This window comes from Nicotiana attenuata, chromosome 5 (genome assembly GCF_001879085.1).
Source record: "Nicotiana attenuata strain UT chromosome 5, NIATTr2, whole genome shotgun sequence".
Classification (NCBI taxonomy): Eukaryota; Viridiplantae; Streptophyta; class Magnoliopsida; order Solanales; family Solanaceae; genus Nicotiana; species Nicotiana attenuata.
The window spans coordinates 21,864,891-21,881,666 of record NC_031993.1 but is presented as its reverse complement, the minus strand read 5'-3'; the positions used below and the strand labels follow the sequence as shown (position 1 = coordinate 21,881,666).

Here is a 16,776-nt window from a genome sequence, read left to right as displayed (position 1 = left end):
GAGGAGAATGTCAAGAATAAAATAAGGATGATAAGAACATTTGTATGATGACTGATAATAGGCTAGATTCATGTAGTTTGGCGACTGTTTATGCCCCAACTTGACTATGCTTCACTGCTCTAGGATGGTTAAATGACAATAAATTGGCTCTAATTGTGAATTTCATGTTTTACAGGAGCAAGTTGTGCTTATGAAGACTTAGGACAGTGTTTGGAGCTAAATTAAAGCAAGGGAAGCCCCTCGGAGCTGAGTACGTGTAAAAGAAGAAAGAAAAGAAGAGAAAAAAGGCTTATTCACTCTAGCGCGGCCTTAGCGCGACCGCGCTTGAGCAAGGAAATCGAGGCAGAACACTCAGCGATATGCGCGGCCACTAGCGCGGTTCGAGCGTGGCCGCACTAGTCAAATCAGGAGTGCAATAGTTCAGGGGTAAACTTGGAAGTTTGGGGGTAATTCCACTTAACCTATAAAAGGTCCAGCTCGCCCAAAAAGACATTATCAAGGTTTTTATAGATTTTTGTGAAGGCAAGAAGAGGCAAGAGGCAAGGAGCATAATTCGACATCGAGTTCTACCTTTCTTCCTTTTGTAGTTATCATTCATGTTGAATTTTGCTGTTATTATGAACACGATTATGAGTAGCTAATTATTTAGTTTAGGATTTTGATGGAACCTGTTGAGGATGAACTTCTTGTTGTGTTAATATAGTTTGCCCAGTTTAATCTCTATTTGTTCAACTACGTTTTTGTTGTAGTTAATTGATAGGATCCTTAATTAGCTATGCCTATTTAGTATGTATTACTCGGGAGAGAGTGCAAATTTAGGTAGTTGTTGAACAACATCACTCCCAAAGTATATGAGGAATCAATAACCGAGGGTTTAAAGATGGGATTAGGGATAACGAAAACTTGGGTGTGATCTAAAGTGAGCTGTAATAAAAGCCAGCTAGCGTAACTTGGGAGAGTGCGTCTAGTAAATTGTCGTAATTACTCGGGAGAGATTTACGGTAGTAAGAGTGCTCATGATCGAAAAAGACATGCGAAACATAACAGGAAGGCATTCCATCAATAGGGAAAATCACAACCTTAGATCCTTCTCTTATTTGTTAACAACTCAATCATAGTTAGTTCTTAGTTTAATTAACTTCATTCAGTTATAGTTAGTAAAAATATCACCAATTGTTATTCCAAATATTTGGGAAGTTGATTACGAAGAATTTAGTGAGTCTAACAAAAGTAATTGGTAGGTTAATTCCCTTTTTAGAAGGCATAGTTGGGCGTGATCAATAATGGAGAAAGCATGAAAGAGAAAGAAGGATGAGGAGCGGGAGCTTCCCAAGAACATTGACGGTAACATATAGTTCACTTGCAAAAATGCCAAGATCATCAAGCCTAAACTTTGAGCAAGGGCATACCTAATCCATCTCTTTTACTATTGTGGCTGATTATGATGGAAGAAAACTGTCATTTGTGTATTGTCGTTGCGCTCCCATAGATGTAAACAGTGTATCATTTGGGGATCATACTATATTCGTGAGTGGATAATTGTTTCAAATTATATCTACTTATATCCAGCAATATTGTCTATATTTGAGAAATTTTTACATGCATCCAGTGGCGAAGCCAGGAATTTGTTGAAGGGTGTTCTAACTTGAAAGAAGTGAAACAATTCCTCGGCAAAGGGTGTTCAATATATGTTATTTACCTCTAAAACCTAATATTTTAATTATATATACAGTGTAATTTTTTGACGAAGGACCACCCTTAAATAACTGTAGCTTCGCCCCTGCATGCATCTGATCCTCTTTTATGCCATTTCATATCAAAATAGAGTAAAAAAATTTTAATAATTTCAGCTTTTATCATATTGGGCCCATGCTGGCAAGGGCCAGCACCACCTAGTATTAGATAATTACTAGTAAGCTTTTTGATAAACACTAAGGGTGTGTTTGGTATGAAGGAAAATTTTCGGAAAATATTTTTCAATTTTTCCATGTTTGGTTGGCTTAAATGTTTTGGAAAATATTTTCCTTGTGAATTCATTTTCCAAAACTCCTTCTCAACCTTCCCCACCCTCACCAACCCACCCCACACCCTCTGTCCAAAAAAAAGCGTTTTTTTTTTTTTTTTTCAAATTTCAGTTTTTCCGTTACCACCCACCCACCCCTCCCGCAAAAAAAATATTTTTTTTACCTTATGTTTTTTTTGCAATTTCAAATTTCTGTTTTTTCGTTTTTTTGCCCCCCCTACCCCGCAAATTATTTCTGAATACTCTTGAAAAGTCATATTNTTTAAATATGTTTTTCAGTTTTAGTTTTTTTATTTATCGGTTTAAAGGTTCAAAATTTTACAAGTTCCAAAGTTTCGAGGTTTATGTATTTGGAAGTGTATGGGTTTAGAAATTATAAAGTTTACGAGTTCGAAATTCCGCAGTTTCGAAAGTTTAACGGTTCGAAAGTTTATGAAATTTGTGGGTTCGGAAGGTTGTTGATTTGAAAGTTTATGGTTTCATATTTATTATATCTAAATTATTTATGAATACTCTTGAGAAGTCATTTTTCTTAATTGCGTACCAAACACCGGAAAATGAATGATTACTTGTTTTCCAAAAAAATATTTTCTTGGAAAATATTTTCCACGGAAAACATTTTCCGTTATACCAAACACACCCTAATTAATAGTAATTTTATAAATACTAATTAATAGTAATATAGTACTATGACATTATCACAAATTAAAATTCAGTAATAATAGAAATAATTTTTATATTATCAATATATATATATATAATTTAAATTCTTTAAAAATCCATCAAATGTGATAAGTGGGTGACAAGAATTGTACTACTTCTTTATTGCTTAACCTAGGGATGACTTTTCCATGTCAGAGATGACTTTCGGCTCATCTCATAAAGAATTTCTTTGACTGAAATCACTTTTTTTGTATGTGTGTGTGAAATTCTTGGACCGTCCGTCCAATTGAATTTTAGTTTTGAAATAAAGCAAGATTGACAAATAGCTGTCTTTATCTTATTTGCCAGCAGCGCCACTGATATTCAGCCTATAGTACAGTAATTCTACTTTTTAATGAATTGAATAATACTGTTGCTCTAACGGCTGCTTTTAATAGAATTTTAAAATCCCACGAGTTGGACGTGAAGCATGTGTTTATATTGTCTTCAATTTATGCTCTACTCTATCATCTACCAATTATATGTGAAACATATGATCCAAGTTATCAGTATATATATATATATACTATAATAGGGGGGTTAAACTTTTTGGTAATATTTCTTGATTGAGACATGATACTTGCGTGCTAGCTGGAATAGGCTGTTTTTAGGTTTCTTTTATACTTGTCTGTAGTTTAATGTAATTTTCAGAGTTGAGTTATGGCGCATTAATCCATTACGCAAACTTAAAATGTAACATATATCGGAAATGCTAGTGATAAGGAAAAGATAAAAATCTCTCGTTAGTTAACAAGTGATGCCTTCTAATAGCTAGAACTAACCAATCTTTCCATCATAAATTCATAATTATTAGTCATTTACATATTCTGAGGTTAGTGTCATTTACCAAGTTATTCATCACTTCGCTCGTCTTAAATTATTTTCAAAAATTGAGGTTAAATATGAATCTTTTTTCCCTTGAAGAATTTTGTTACATCCATTTAATGCTGGAGTTGATCAGCTAATGATAAGGGCAAATACGAGATCATTTGTTAACAACAAGGGTATGAATATGCCAAAAATGTAAAGAGGGCGGAATTGAGCAGTTTAAAAACAAATTTGGTCATTTGCCAGACAATATTTTTTTTTTTTTTTTTTTACATGTACTCCACTGACAAGAAGTTAAGTGTAGTGGAGCACTAAACAGCCACAAAAACGAGCTCAGTAGAGTACATATGGAAATTGCCCAAATGATTGTGAAATTAGTGATTTATACATGTCAAGATGCATTCATTTAGCTGACTAGAAGAACAAACTTCTTTTATTCACAAATCTCCTGCATGTATTCTTAAACATATACATCTGTCCAGCAAAATTTTGGTAAATAATCAAGACAAGATTAAATTCAAAACGAAAGCTAAAATGCTGGCGGAGTGGCGGATGTACATGGACATTTATTAGTGCTTGAGCACCCATTACTTTTAACCAGATTTAGTAAATTTACACAGGCAATTATAAAAATAGTTAGTTAAATATAGAGTGAGCACCCACAAATAAACTCACTTTTCCTCTTCTTTTGGATTTTTTATCGGCGAGCACCCATCAATTTAAAATTCTGGATCCACTGCTATAACCTAACATTCCCTGCTTCACATCAAAAGGTGTGGCTGAAGACACTTCAAATTACCCAACAAAAAAGAGGGTTCGGGAATCTCTGAATTCATATGCCAGAAACTTAATCCAACTATTTTTTTCGTACATTAAGGAAAAACTGAACTGAAAGAGGTCAGACTAAAACAACAACAACAACAACAACAATAGTGCCGCGTTTAGTCAGAGTTGACTATGTGAATCCTCGCTGTCCGATCCATTTCACTCTATTAGAACCGTTTTATTCCAATAAAAGTTACTACTGAAAGAAAAATTAAAGGTTTCATATTTCAATAAAGATCGCAAAAACCTGTAGGTGGTGGGGAATGACACAACAATATCCAATGGAGAGTCAACTGAAACTTATATCAGAGAGTTTCTGTTGGATCACATGCACATCAATCCCTGCCTGAGAGGCAACCTGCGAAAATCGCAAAACAAAACGAATAATTAATGATCTTTCATATTCAGAGAGGTTAAGTACTAAAAAGGCAATGTATGAGTTTAGGAGCGGCATAACATGATCCAAAAGGATTTAACTGAATTCCCTTTGTTCGAAAGTTATTCATATTCCCTCCGTTTCAATTTATTTGAACTTATTTCCTTTTTAGTTCGTGCCAAAAAGAATAACAATTTTCCTTATTTGGAAAAAATTCACCTTTATGCAATGATTTATAACCACACAAAATATGTGTTCTTCATTTTACTGCACAAATTCAAAAGTATTCCCTCTTTTTCTAAATTCCCTTGTTGAAATTTCTAGCTCCATCACACTGTTAATGAGCATGAAAAGAAGTCATCAATTTTCAGTATTTATACCTCAGTTCGGATAGTATGAAGTAAACTTGTACTAGTTTTGGTGCAGCTGCAGTTCACAATGCTAAGCCCTTGTTGAAGTAATACTTGAAGAACCCTAGAAAGGCGAAAACCTTCACTCTCGACGCCACAATTGACCAAAATCTCGATGCCGTCCAAGCATTGCTTCACTGTCACAATTGTAGACGACGAGGAGTCAGTAGTTGACGAGCTACCACTTATGGTATAATCACGATTGCTTGAATTTGAAGCCTTGTTTAACTTTTCTCTCCTGTCTTCCAAATTCCTAACATTCTTCTGCAGGTGTTCTATATAATTCGCCGCCTCAAATATGTGGTCCGATGTCGAACGTTTTCCCTGAAAATGTTCAACATTTATATATTCTTTTAGGCAAATTTAATGAGTCCATTAATGGAATATAAAATTGATCAAATTTTGCTAAAAATAGGAGGATAGGAATATATTCAATTCAATTGGAAGAAGAAGTTGAATAAAAAGTTTCTGATTTATTACAACACTAACAAAGATAAAAGAAATTAATTCATTATCTATAACATCATTTCAAGTTGGGAAATATAAAGAAAAAAGGAACACATTTCTTGTTTCTCAAACCTTAATAATTTCAAGAGGAAGCTGTTGTCGAAGAGAAGCATAAAGAGTAGCCATTTCTTGTCTTCTTTGCCGTTCGATTTCTCTATGCATGACTTTCTTCTGTTTGTCATCACTAGTTTTTTCTACTGGGAGAGAAGCAGCTGACGCTTTTCCTGCCTTATTTCCCTTCTGATTGTTCTTGTCCAACTCCAACGGTGCAAAATCCGTTACCAGATCTTGTTGGTATAGGAAATTACAAGGGTTGGTATAAAGAAGCTGATGGGAATTATTATCGTCAACATCTTGTTGTAAAGGAAATATTGAATGGAAATTATCCATCGATCACTACTAATTCCAATAATTAATCAGTTCCAACCTTAAATAAGTATCAGATATAACCTATAAAATCTCAGTAGAAAAAGGAGGAGAGATCACGTTTGTTAGGCTGTACGATTTGGGAAATCTTGAATGGGGCCTTTGATGTCAAGATTCTTGCAACTCTTAATAATATTTTAAGAGTCTACTTCTAACCCAAATTCGGCTAATTAATTAGTTCATACTCGTGTAAACAAGATACCCTACCTAGCTTGGTATCCTTTAAAACAAATTATTCATATTTTATCGAGTTCTGTGAGCAACATTTTTGTTATATATGTCAATATTGCGACTTGACCAAATATTCAAAATAGATTTATATAATTGATAAAGATTTAATTATCTTTAATTAGGTGAGATATTTAATGTACTAATTAATTCTATTCGAGGTTGGTTTGACCAAGTAATTGCTTGGGAGTTGTATTATTGGGTAATGCTTTTACCAAAATGTACGTCTGCTCTTATGTTTCCTCTTTTCTTTTCATGGAATAGTAAATCTTTGCGTGAAATGTCTGGAATTGGATTTTAATCTAAGTTACAGTAAATGCACTAACAACAGCTAAGACAAAATAAATAAATAAATACTGCCCAGAAAAGTTACAAACAGATAATATGTTGACCTAAATTGGGTTTGTTTCGTTTATGGTCACGGTGTTTTTTTGTCATGAGTTATCTTTTTTTTTTTTCCTTCTTTTCTCTCTATGTTTTTCTTGTACTACTTTCCTATTCTAAGAGCAATCAATAAAATGAAATGGATATTTGGTATCTGGGGTAGAGGTTTGCGTACACTCTACCCTCCCCAAACTCCACTGGTGAGATTCTACTGGACTATGTTGTTGTACCGGGTTTAATAAAACGAAGTATAAATTTAGTGAGAAAAATTAATTCAAGGAAGAAAGAAGAAAGGCCAAATACATATACAGCCCATTCAACTTGGCATCATTTTTCATTTTGGCACTCTATGTTAACCTTGTTCCATTTTGGCCCTCCAACTCTATTTTATATGTTCCATTTTGGCCCTCCAACTCTATTTTTTATGTTCCACTTTAACACAAAAGTTGAAACCAGTGCAAAAAACATAGCGCGTGTGTATACACAAATCTGAGGTGTAATAAATATCCAATTAAATGTTGCCACCTGGTTTTTTCATCCATGACAAACGGGTCAATACTAAAATACCTGAACCCGATCGTATTTGGGTAAAATCAAGTCCGCTTCTTATTTACACAAGAAAATGACAATACTGAAAATAAAATCTGAAAATAAAATCTGAAAATGGTTCACTTACTTTGTCAAATTTACACCCATAAAAGTGTCGACCTAGATTTTTTGGTGTCCATGATACTTTCAGTTCAACTTGAAATCCACAAGAACAAAATTCATTCTATTATGAAAAAATAATTTTCTTTGAGACATGGATTCACTTCAAACTTCAAGCTTAAATAAAATAAACCCACAAAAAAAATTAGAATAAATAAACGAATAATAAAATTGCAAAAGTTTGAAATTTTCTGGATGGTCAGGTATGAAATCGGCAGATGAAAGTCTTGGAACTTTGGGAATGAAGATGGGGCAACAATTCATGAAAAAATATGGTCGGGTTCGGGTATTTTAGTATTGACCCGTTTGACATGGATGAAAAATTATGTGGCAATATTTAATTGGATATTTATTACATCTCAGATTTGTGTATACACACGCGCTATATTTTTGGACTGGTTTCAACTTTTGTGTTAAAGTGGAACATAAGAAATAGAATTGGAGAGCCAAAATGAAACATATAAAATGGAGTTGGAGGGCCAAAATGGAACAAGATTGAGATAAAGTGCCAAAATGAAAAATAAGGCCAAGTTGAATGGATTGTATATGTATTTGGCCAAGAAAAAACAAGCAACAATGGAATTGGTAAAATAATACCAGCTTGGTCGCTATGTTGATATGGCTAGAGAGAAAGATATAACCTATCATTCTTTCAAGAATCGCATTAATTAAGGGAAACCAAAGCCTCTTAAACCAAATCTGGCTCGTATATATAGGAATATTTAGTGTATGAATTAAGGAATAAGATTAACACCTTATTTATTTTAAATAAATACCATTTAAAAATATTATATTCTATAGATACCTTTTAAGATTTACAGCAAAATATTTAATTTTGGTTACCTCCTAGTCCTAAGCTACTAAATACGCTAATTAGTTACACTTTTTTCTTTCTCTCTCTACTTTGATACATCCCATTCTCTTCCTCCATCCTATTAAAATTTTCGCTCTCCTCCTCCTTCTAACGCACAACAACAACAAACCCTAACCCACACAAAACAAGCGCAAACCATCATTCTTTTTCGCTAAGTATTTAGTTTAATTTGGTTCAACAAATTTGACAGCTCCATATATAGTTTTTATGCTTACCCCAAAAAACTTTAGTTTAAGGAAGGATGCACGATCTGTCAAGATCAAGAAGAATATGGATATGGTCAAATTCAAGGTTCGCTGCTCCAAGTACCTCTACACACTCTGTGTGTCCAACTTTGAGAAGGCCGACAAGTTGAAGCAGTCACTTCCTCCAGGTTTGAGCGTGCAAGATCTTTGAAGATGGAAGGACTATTTGGCTACAAGGCGGAAATTAGGGTTTGTTGTTGAGCAAAGACGACGGAGTTTGGGGTTGAGCAACTTAATTTTCTGTTAATATATTTCAATGTATTTTCAACGTATCACGCTGTATTTTCATGTATTTCATTGTATTCATTGTCTTTTTTTTCATTGTAATTCAATGCATTTCGTTGTATTCCGTGTATTTTATTGTATTCACTGTCTTTTTTTTTCATTGTATTTCAATGTATCCCGCTGTATTCTATGTATTCATATATTTTTTCAATTAATATAACTTATGTATTCAGATGTATTATATAATTTCTCTGAAGATTGCTATGTTTTTGGGGTTTTTTCCAGTTGAGAATCTTTTTTATAGCCGGAAATACAAATTTTGTGTGTTATAATTGAGTTTGTTGAGTCATATTAGTAGTCTATTATGTTAATTGATATACTTTCTGTTTAAAAACAGTGTAATCCCCTGTTTCACGTCGTGAATACAGTCAAATACAGTCGAATACAGTAATCTGTCCAGCTGTAATCCCATGTTTCACGCCATGAATATAGTCGAATACACTCGAATACAACAACTGATTAGCTGGACTTCCCTGATTCACGCCTATTTTTGCTACTGTATTCATGAATACAATAGCTTAAATACATCAAATACATCATATAACCACAGAAAAGGTATCTATAATCTGTAATATAGCAAATGGTATCTATAGATGACTAATTACTACTAAAAGATAGTGCTTTATGAAAATTTCTTATGAATTAATTAGCCTATATGTGAGTTGTCCAAAATCATTAGAGGATGCTTTCTGGGACGTGTGTGGCTATAGCCCCAGGAACTAACTAAATTTAATAGGACATGACAACTTGGCTTTGGAACAGTACCAATTCTTTACAGGTAAAAATTATTTACATCCCCCAAGTTTGTTTTAAAAATCAAACTCATCGTCCAACTTCGAACAAATATCATTCTGCTCCTCATATCAAAGGTGACTTCTTAAAATGCCTATTTTACCCTCTACAATTTTTATCTCTTATTTTAATTCTTTAATATAATAATATTTTTTTATCTTAATTTATGTTAATGACTTACCTATAGATAAATTAAAGAAACTTTTTCGAAACCCAAGAAAATTGAGAAGTAGTGATGATAGGCTATAATTGCATATTTTAGTCGCTTATTACACTCGAATTTACTGCACTTTAATTGAGTTTGCGCTTTAATCGCTAGTGTTTTGCACTAATTGTGTGTTTTATGCCTTGTAGGTGTGATTCCGAGCTATATAGATGTTATGGAATGAATTTAAGGGATTTGAAGCTTTGAAGTCTGAGTAAAAGCTCAAGGAATTAAGCCGGGATCGTGTTCGGAGGTCAAATTTGATAATTAAGTACGAATGAAGACTTGAGGAGGCATATTGCGCACTGTCTAGTAAAATAAACATAATTTTTTTCTCAGAACTCCATTTGGGCTCCACAATATATGGGTGGAAAGCTAACTCAAAAGGCTACAACTTTCATGTTTTACGTTTTTCCAAATTCCAAACGGAACAGGGTGAAAAACCGCGGTTTTACCGCGACCGCGGCAGAACCGCGGTAGAAGATGGTCGCGGACAACTGAAGAATCAGAGGGCATGTTTGGCCGCGGTTCCACCGCGACCGCACCGCGGCAGGAAGCGAAAATTTCAGGGACTAAAGTGCAAAACATGGGATTTTAAGTCCTAAACCCTATATTAAACAAAGGAGGCCGGCCAAGAACAAGAGGAGGATATATTTTGGACACAAATTAGACCTAAGGAGGCGGAGAGTTACTACTTTAGGATTAGACAACACCCTTGGAGGCAAGAACACATTGGTAGCAAGGCGGAGAATTCTTCTACGAGTTTTTTCCTTCCTCTTCCTATTTTTTTCATTGTTGGTTATGACTTTTAGTATTGTAGTTTTACATACTATTATGAATAGCTAATTTGTTATCTAGAGTTTTGATAGAACCTTTTGTAGGATAAATTCTTGTTATGTTTTTATATAATTGAGCCATAGCTTTTCTCTATTTGTTCAACTACGTTTATATTCTGGTGAAGAGCTCTCAATTAGCTGTGCCTATTTAGTATGCATAACTCGGGAGAGAGTGCATATTTAGGTAGTTGTTGAACAACACCACTCCCAGAGTATATGAGGGATCAATAACCGAGGGTTTAAAGGTGGGATTAGGGATAACGAAGCCTTGGGCGCGATCTGAAGTGAGCTGTATTAAAAGCCACCTAGCGTAGCTCGGGAGAGTGCGTCTAGTAAATTGTCATAATTACTCGGGAGAGATTTACGGCAATAAGAGTGCTCATGATCGGTAGAGAATATTTAGGCGAAATTATAGAAGACATAGCGGGAAGGATTCCGACAATAGGGGAAATCATAACTCTAGACCTCCTTAATCTTTTCTCGAACCCTCAGTATCGTTAGTTGTTAATTTACTATTTTAATTTGTTAGTTAAGTAGTTAAATGATCACGCCCAACTATGCCTTATAAAAAGGACAATGCGGTCGCTGCAAATATAATCCGGTTTACAAGTCCGGAGTCGATATCCCACAGAGAGTTAACCTATCAGTTGCAACCTTCAGACCCACCAAGTCTTCAGAATCAGCTTCCCAAATATTTAAATTCTCAATTGGGTGTTCTTTACTAACTAACTTTCAAGTAACTACAATGCTATAACTAATAAAAAGGGTTGTAAACAATTATGAGAAAAAGCTAAGACAATGATTTCCCCTATTGATGGAATCCCTTCTGTTTATGCTCATACAAATTCACCCACACACCTCTATCAATCATGAACCCTAATCTTACCGCAAATCTCTCCCGAGTAATCACAGTAATCTACTATTGCACTCTCCCGAGATACACTAGCTTGCTTTATTTAGCACAATTCACTTTAGATTGCATCCAAGGCTTCATTATTCCTAATCCCGCCTTTAAACCCGCAATTATAGATTCCTCTAATAATCTAGGAGTGGTGTTGTTCAACAAAACCCTAAATATGCACTCTTTTCCAAGTTATGCACACTAAATAGGCACAGCTAATTGAGGATCCTGTCAATTAACTACAACGAACACGAAGTTGAACAAATAAAGATTAAACTAGCAATTTGTATTCACATAAACAAGAAGTTCATCACCCAATAGGTTCCATCAAAGCCTTAGACAAGAAACTTAGCTACTCATAGTTATGGGAGAATAAACTAAACTTGAATTCATCATAAAATCAAAAGAAAAGAAGAAAGATGTTTAGAGTACTTTTTCACAATTGTTTCCCTTGCTAAGAAACCTAAAAAATCAATATCTGCCTCTCTTGGGCGAAGTCTAGTGTTTAAAATAGGGTTTAGGTCTAAAAATCCCGTGTTTTACACTTTGGTCCCCGAAGTTTCTGTGTCCACCGCGGTTCTACCGCGATCGCGGTAGAACCGCGGTAAAATACCCTCGCGGATCTTCAATTGTTCAGAGACTACCTTCCACCGCGGTTTCACCGCGGTCGCGGTGGAACCGCGGTAGACCCTGTATCCGGGCAATTTGGCCTGTTTTGAATGGGTCACTTGGGGAATGCAACAATTAGCTTTTTTTTTCATCAATAGTTGACTCCAAACTGCTCCTTAGCTTTCCTTACACCTATATCACCTGCAAATCATGAAAAGTACCAATAAGAGCATTTTGTTGTCATTTTTCCATATTAAAGTTCACAAGAAGGTGGTTATTCGGTGCGTGATTATAGTCAAATTCACCTATTATCATTAAACACAAGAATCTTAATATCTATAAGTTAGGAATTGTTCAAGCTTGTCTTCTTGGTGATAGTGAACAGCTGTAGCTAAACCTTAGTTCTCTGTGGGCTTCGACTCCGGACTTGTAAACCGGATTATATTTGCAGCGACCGCTTAGTCTTTTTTATAGGGCATAGTTGGGCGTGATCAAGTAGTAATCAAGCATATAAGTTAATGAGGTTCAATAGTGAAATAAATGAGAAAAATACAAAAATTACAATAAATAATTTACTCATATCAGTAATTTTATTAATAACAATCAAAACTCAATCTGTTTACAAAATTAAGAGTGAAAATTTTATAAACTATACAATGTAGTTAATAAAAAATAATGGTCGAAAATAGAGGTATATTTAATAATAAATTTACAAAAATTATCCATTTACACTTTACATGAACTTTAATTATAATGTAGAAAAAATTCCATTAATAACAATCAAAACTCAAAAATTATATACACATAGAAAATAATAAAAATAGTGGAACTTAAAATCTCACACACCGACATACATTCTATGAATGTTAATATACATAATATTAAAATAATAATAATAAAGTAGCAATATATTTTTTAATAAATTCATAATATAATTATTTTATATATAATGTTAGTGAACTTAAATTAAATTATGTGATAAGATATAATATTATTTAAATTATGAATAAATATCTGCATTAAAAAATATCAAGATAATATAAAAAGGGTATTACGTATATGGGGAGTTAAAAATGTCAAAGGAAAAAATAGACATTGCGTAGGATAAAAGGATGAAATGGCAGTCGTTTAAAGTTGGAGGATGAGTTTGATTTTTAGAGTAAAAATGAAGGATGTAAATGATGGATATACAAGTTAATTAAAGACATGCCATCATCTATTACAAAGACCAAGAGAATAGGTTAACTGCATCGTATCCGCTGAGAAGAAAGGAAATCCGGAAGTTCATTTGTTTATAAGTTTTTTTCCCTTTTTAAAAATGATTTAACGTTGTTATGCGTATCAGTTGAGGTATTTGGTATATTGGAAGGGCGTAAAGATATTAAGTATTGAGATATCTGGCAGGGAAAAATGTAGTAGTTGATTGAGATTTTGTTCGATTATGTGCATTTGATTATTTGTTCCTTTTGATTGTAGGATCGAACTTATAAAGAGTCTGACTTAAAGTAGTCTCACTACTCCATTCATGTGCTATTAAATATGAATTTGTGGTATGCTTTGAGACAACAAATCATGCTAATTTGTTATGGAACTTTATTTCAATATTTGTAATATAACCATGATTGCTGAAAAATTATCATGAGAATCCTACATGAATATTCTTTGTAAGATTAGGATGCAAAAAAGTTATCCTTAAACAAGTTCAGAGACAATGAATCTTATGATTAGTGATCATTTAACATGATTCACTGAACAACGTGTTAAAAGAATTGTCCTAGGCTGATATTATGCAATGACTTAGACTTACTTATGATAACATAGGAAACCGGAAGAAAGGGGAGTTTCAAGCGCATAGAGCGAAAAAAGTGAAAAGGAAAAAGTTCCCACTTCTTTCCCCACTCGGCATTTACCTCGCTGTAAATTCATCTTTGACTGCCTGACCTTAGAAAACATACGCTAATGCAACTTTAGTCCTAATGTAGACCTTATATCAATTTCTTGCTTCTTTGGAATCTCTTGAAACATAGAGCGAAAAAAGTGAAAAGGAAAAAGTTCCCACTTCTTTCCCCACTTGGCATTTACCTCGCTGTAAATTCATCTTTGACTGCCTGACCTTAGAAAACATACGCTAATGCAACTTTAGTTCTTGGTAAAGGTTTATTAACAATTGGAGATAATGTATTGGGTAAAATTGATTTACAATAAATTGTCAAATGATAGCATGATACATGGAACCAAAGATAGACAAAAGGCAAGTCAATTAACGATCAGTACCAGATACGGCAATTGCGATTGACGTTGGGAAAATCCCGAAGGAAGCATAGTCAACGAGAGCAAATCTAGTATTTGTTATCGGATAACATTCAATGAGGGAATATTCTTTCATATTAACTGAGCGGCTATTGTAGGGAATTTTCGCATTCATGGCCTGCGTTACGTATTCATCAATGCCCCCTTTATTATCATTTAGGTGGGGCTTGATCCTACGATCTTGTTTCCCTAGGCATAGCTATAAATAGCAGGCTCAACAGCCATTGTAAAACACGAAATTCTTGGCAAAACATATGCTATAATTCATTTTCGCTTTCAATTAAACAACTGTATTTGCTCTTTTATATTGCTTTCATTTCTGTCCTCAGAGACATTGCGCTCGGAGCCAGGCTTGCCATCTTCTTCAATTTCAATTACTAAGTCTTATTTTTAATCTTGTTTCTTTATCATTTTTTGATCAACTCAGTTTGTCTATAAACCACGTAACAAATGTAACTATACCATTTTACGGGTAAATAGTTTGGCGCCCACCGTGGGGCTTAGACAGTTGCGTAATTGCTCTGACTCTTACATTTGTTACTAACGTTTTTGATTTTTTCCTTAGCAAAAAATAAGAAATGGCAGCTAATGATGTTAACATCACACACAACGTTGAGGGACGCGAAGATTTGCCTCAACATAAAGACTCAATCAGCAACACCCGTAACGAAGGGGACGAAGCAACCCTAGTTCGTGAAGGGAAGTACCCCCGGTATGACCCAAAATGCCAACCCGACGTGATAGCACCTAACACACTTACTAGGCAAGCCGAAAATCACATAACAACTAAATATTTGAATAAAACGGGTTTAATAAACTCAATAACGGAAAATCTGATAAATATATGTTAAAAGTAACTGAAAATCTATTACTTCTAACCCAAATTCGGCTAATAAATTAGTTCACAGTCGTGTAAACAAGATACCCTACCTAGCTAGGGTATCCTTTAAAACAAATTATTGAGTTGGCGAAAATTCTCCAGAAGAGGAAGGTTAACATAGCTTGTGTCCAGGAGACCAGGTGGGCAGGGTCGAAAGCGAGGAATGCGGACGGGTATAAGTTGTGGTACTCTGGAGTCGTGAGGGGTAAGAATGTAGTGGGTATCTTGGTGGATAGGGATCTTAGAGAGTCTGTGGTTGAGGTTAGGCGAGTGAATGATAGGCTAATGTTTATTAAGTTGGTGATTGGTTAGTGCACCCTCAATGTCGTTAGCGCTTACGCGCCGCAATCGGGCTTGGATGAGGAGGTTAAGAGGCGCTTTTGGAAGGGTTTGGACGAGATTGTGCGTAGTATTCCACCTACTGAAAGATTATTTATTGGAGGGGATTTTATTGTCCATATTGGGTCGGCTGCTGGTAGTTATGGCGAGATGCATGGTGGCTTTGGCCTTGGGGATAGGAACGGAGGAGGTAATTTGCTGTTAGAATTCGCTAAGGCTTTCGACCTGGTGATTGCGGACTCAACTCTTCAGAAGAGGGAGGAGCATCTGGTTACTTTCCAAAGTTCGACAGTGAAGACTCAGATTGATTACCTTCTCCTCAGAATGTGTGATAGAGAGTTGTGCAAGGATTGCAAGGTTATCCCGAGAGAGACCCTCGCGACTCAGCATAGGCTCTTAGTGATGGACATCGGCATTATGATGAAGAGGAAGAAGAGGTATGCTCGTGGCCGACCAAGGATTAGATGGGGAACTTTAACCAAGGATAAAGCCCAGGAGTTGGAGGGGAGGTTATCCGCTATGGGAGCTTGGAGGAGTAGTGGAGACGCGGACACTATGTGGTCAACGACGGCGAACTACGTGAGGGAGGCGGCAAGAGAGGTTCTAGGGATATCGAAGGGTTTTTATGGCAGGCACCAAGGCAACTGGTGGTAGAATGACGTAGTCCAAGGTAAAGTGGAGGCGAAGAAGGTAGCGTACGCGAAGTTGGCAGGGAGCACAAGCGAGGAGGAGAGGAGAGCTAATAAAGAGAGGTACAAGGTGGCGAGGAAGAAGGCAAAGCTGGCGGTTACGGAGGCTAAGAATGCAGCGTTTGGTCGTCTATATGAGGAATTGGGGGAGAAAGGCGGGGATAGGAAGTTGTTTCGGCTGGCTAAAGCGAGGGAGAGGAAGGCCCGGGATCTGGACCAAGTAAGGTGCATCAAAGACGAGGATGGTAGAGTATTGATGAGAGAGTCCCAGATTAAGCAGAGATGGCAGACGTACTTCTATGGTCTTCTAAACGAAGAGGGGACCGGGATATAGCGCTAGGGGATTTGGGGCATTCGGAAAGTCTCCGAGATTTTAGATATTGCAGGCGCATTA

At 35.4% G+C, this 16,776-nt stretch overlaps 1 protein-coding gene and 1 long non-coding RNA gene across 2 annotated transcripts in view; one reads left to right on the top strand and one right to left on the bottom strand.

The window, feature by feature from the left end:
* LOC109225474 overlaps positions 1–495 on the top strand; it is a 2,993-nt gene extending 2,498 nt beyond the window's left edge. Inside the window, exon 3 of the long non-coding RNA XR_002067928.1 lies at positions 176–495. This is a non-coding gene — a long non-coding RNA (uncharacterized LOC109225474). The remainder of the gene's footprint in view (positions 1–175) is intronic.
* LOC109225473 (transcription factor bHLH118-like) lies at positions 3,969–6,292 on the bottom strand. The gene is made up of 3 exons (XM_019390144.1): positions 5,744–6,292; positions 5,135–5,488; positions 3,969–4,736 (listed from the first exon to the last, which is right to left on the bottom strand). Exons 1-3 carry the CDS (start codon positions 6,059–6,061, stop codon positions 4,668–4,670), a joined length of 741 nt encoding a protein of 246 aa, XP_019245689.1. The 5' UTR covers positions 6,062–6,292; the 3' UTR covers positions 3,969–4,667.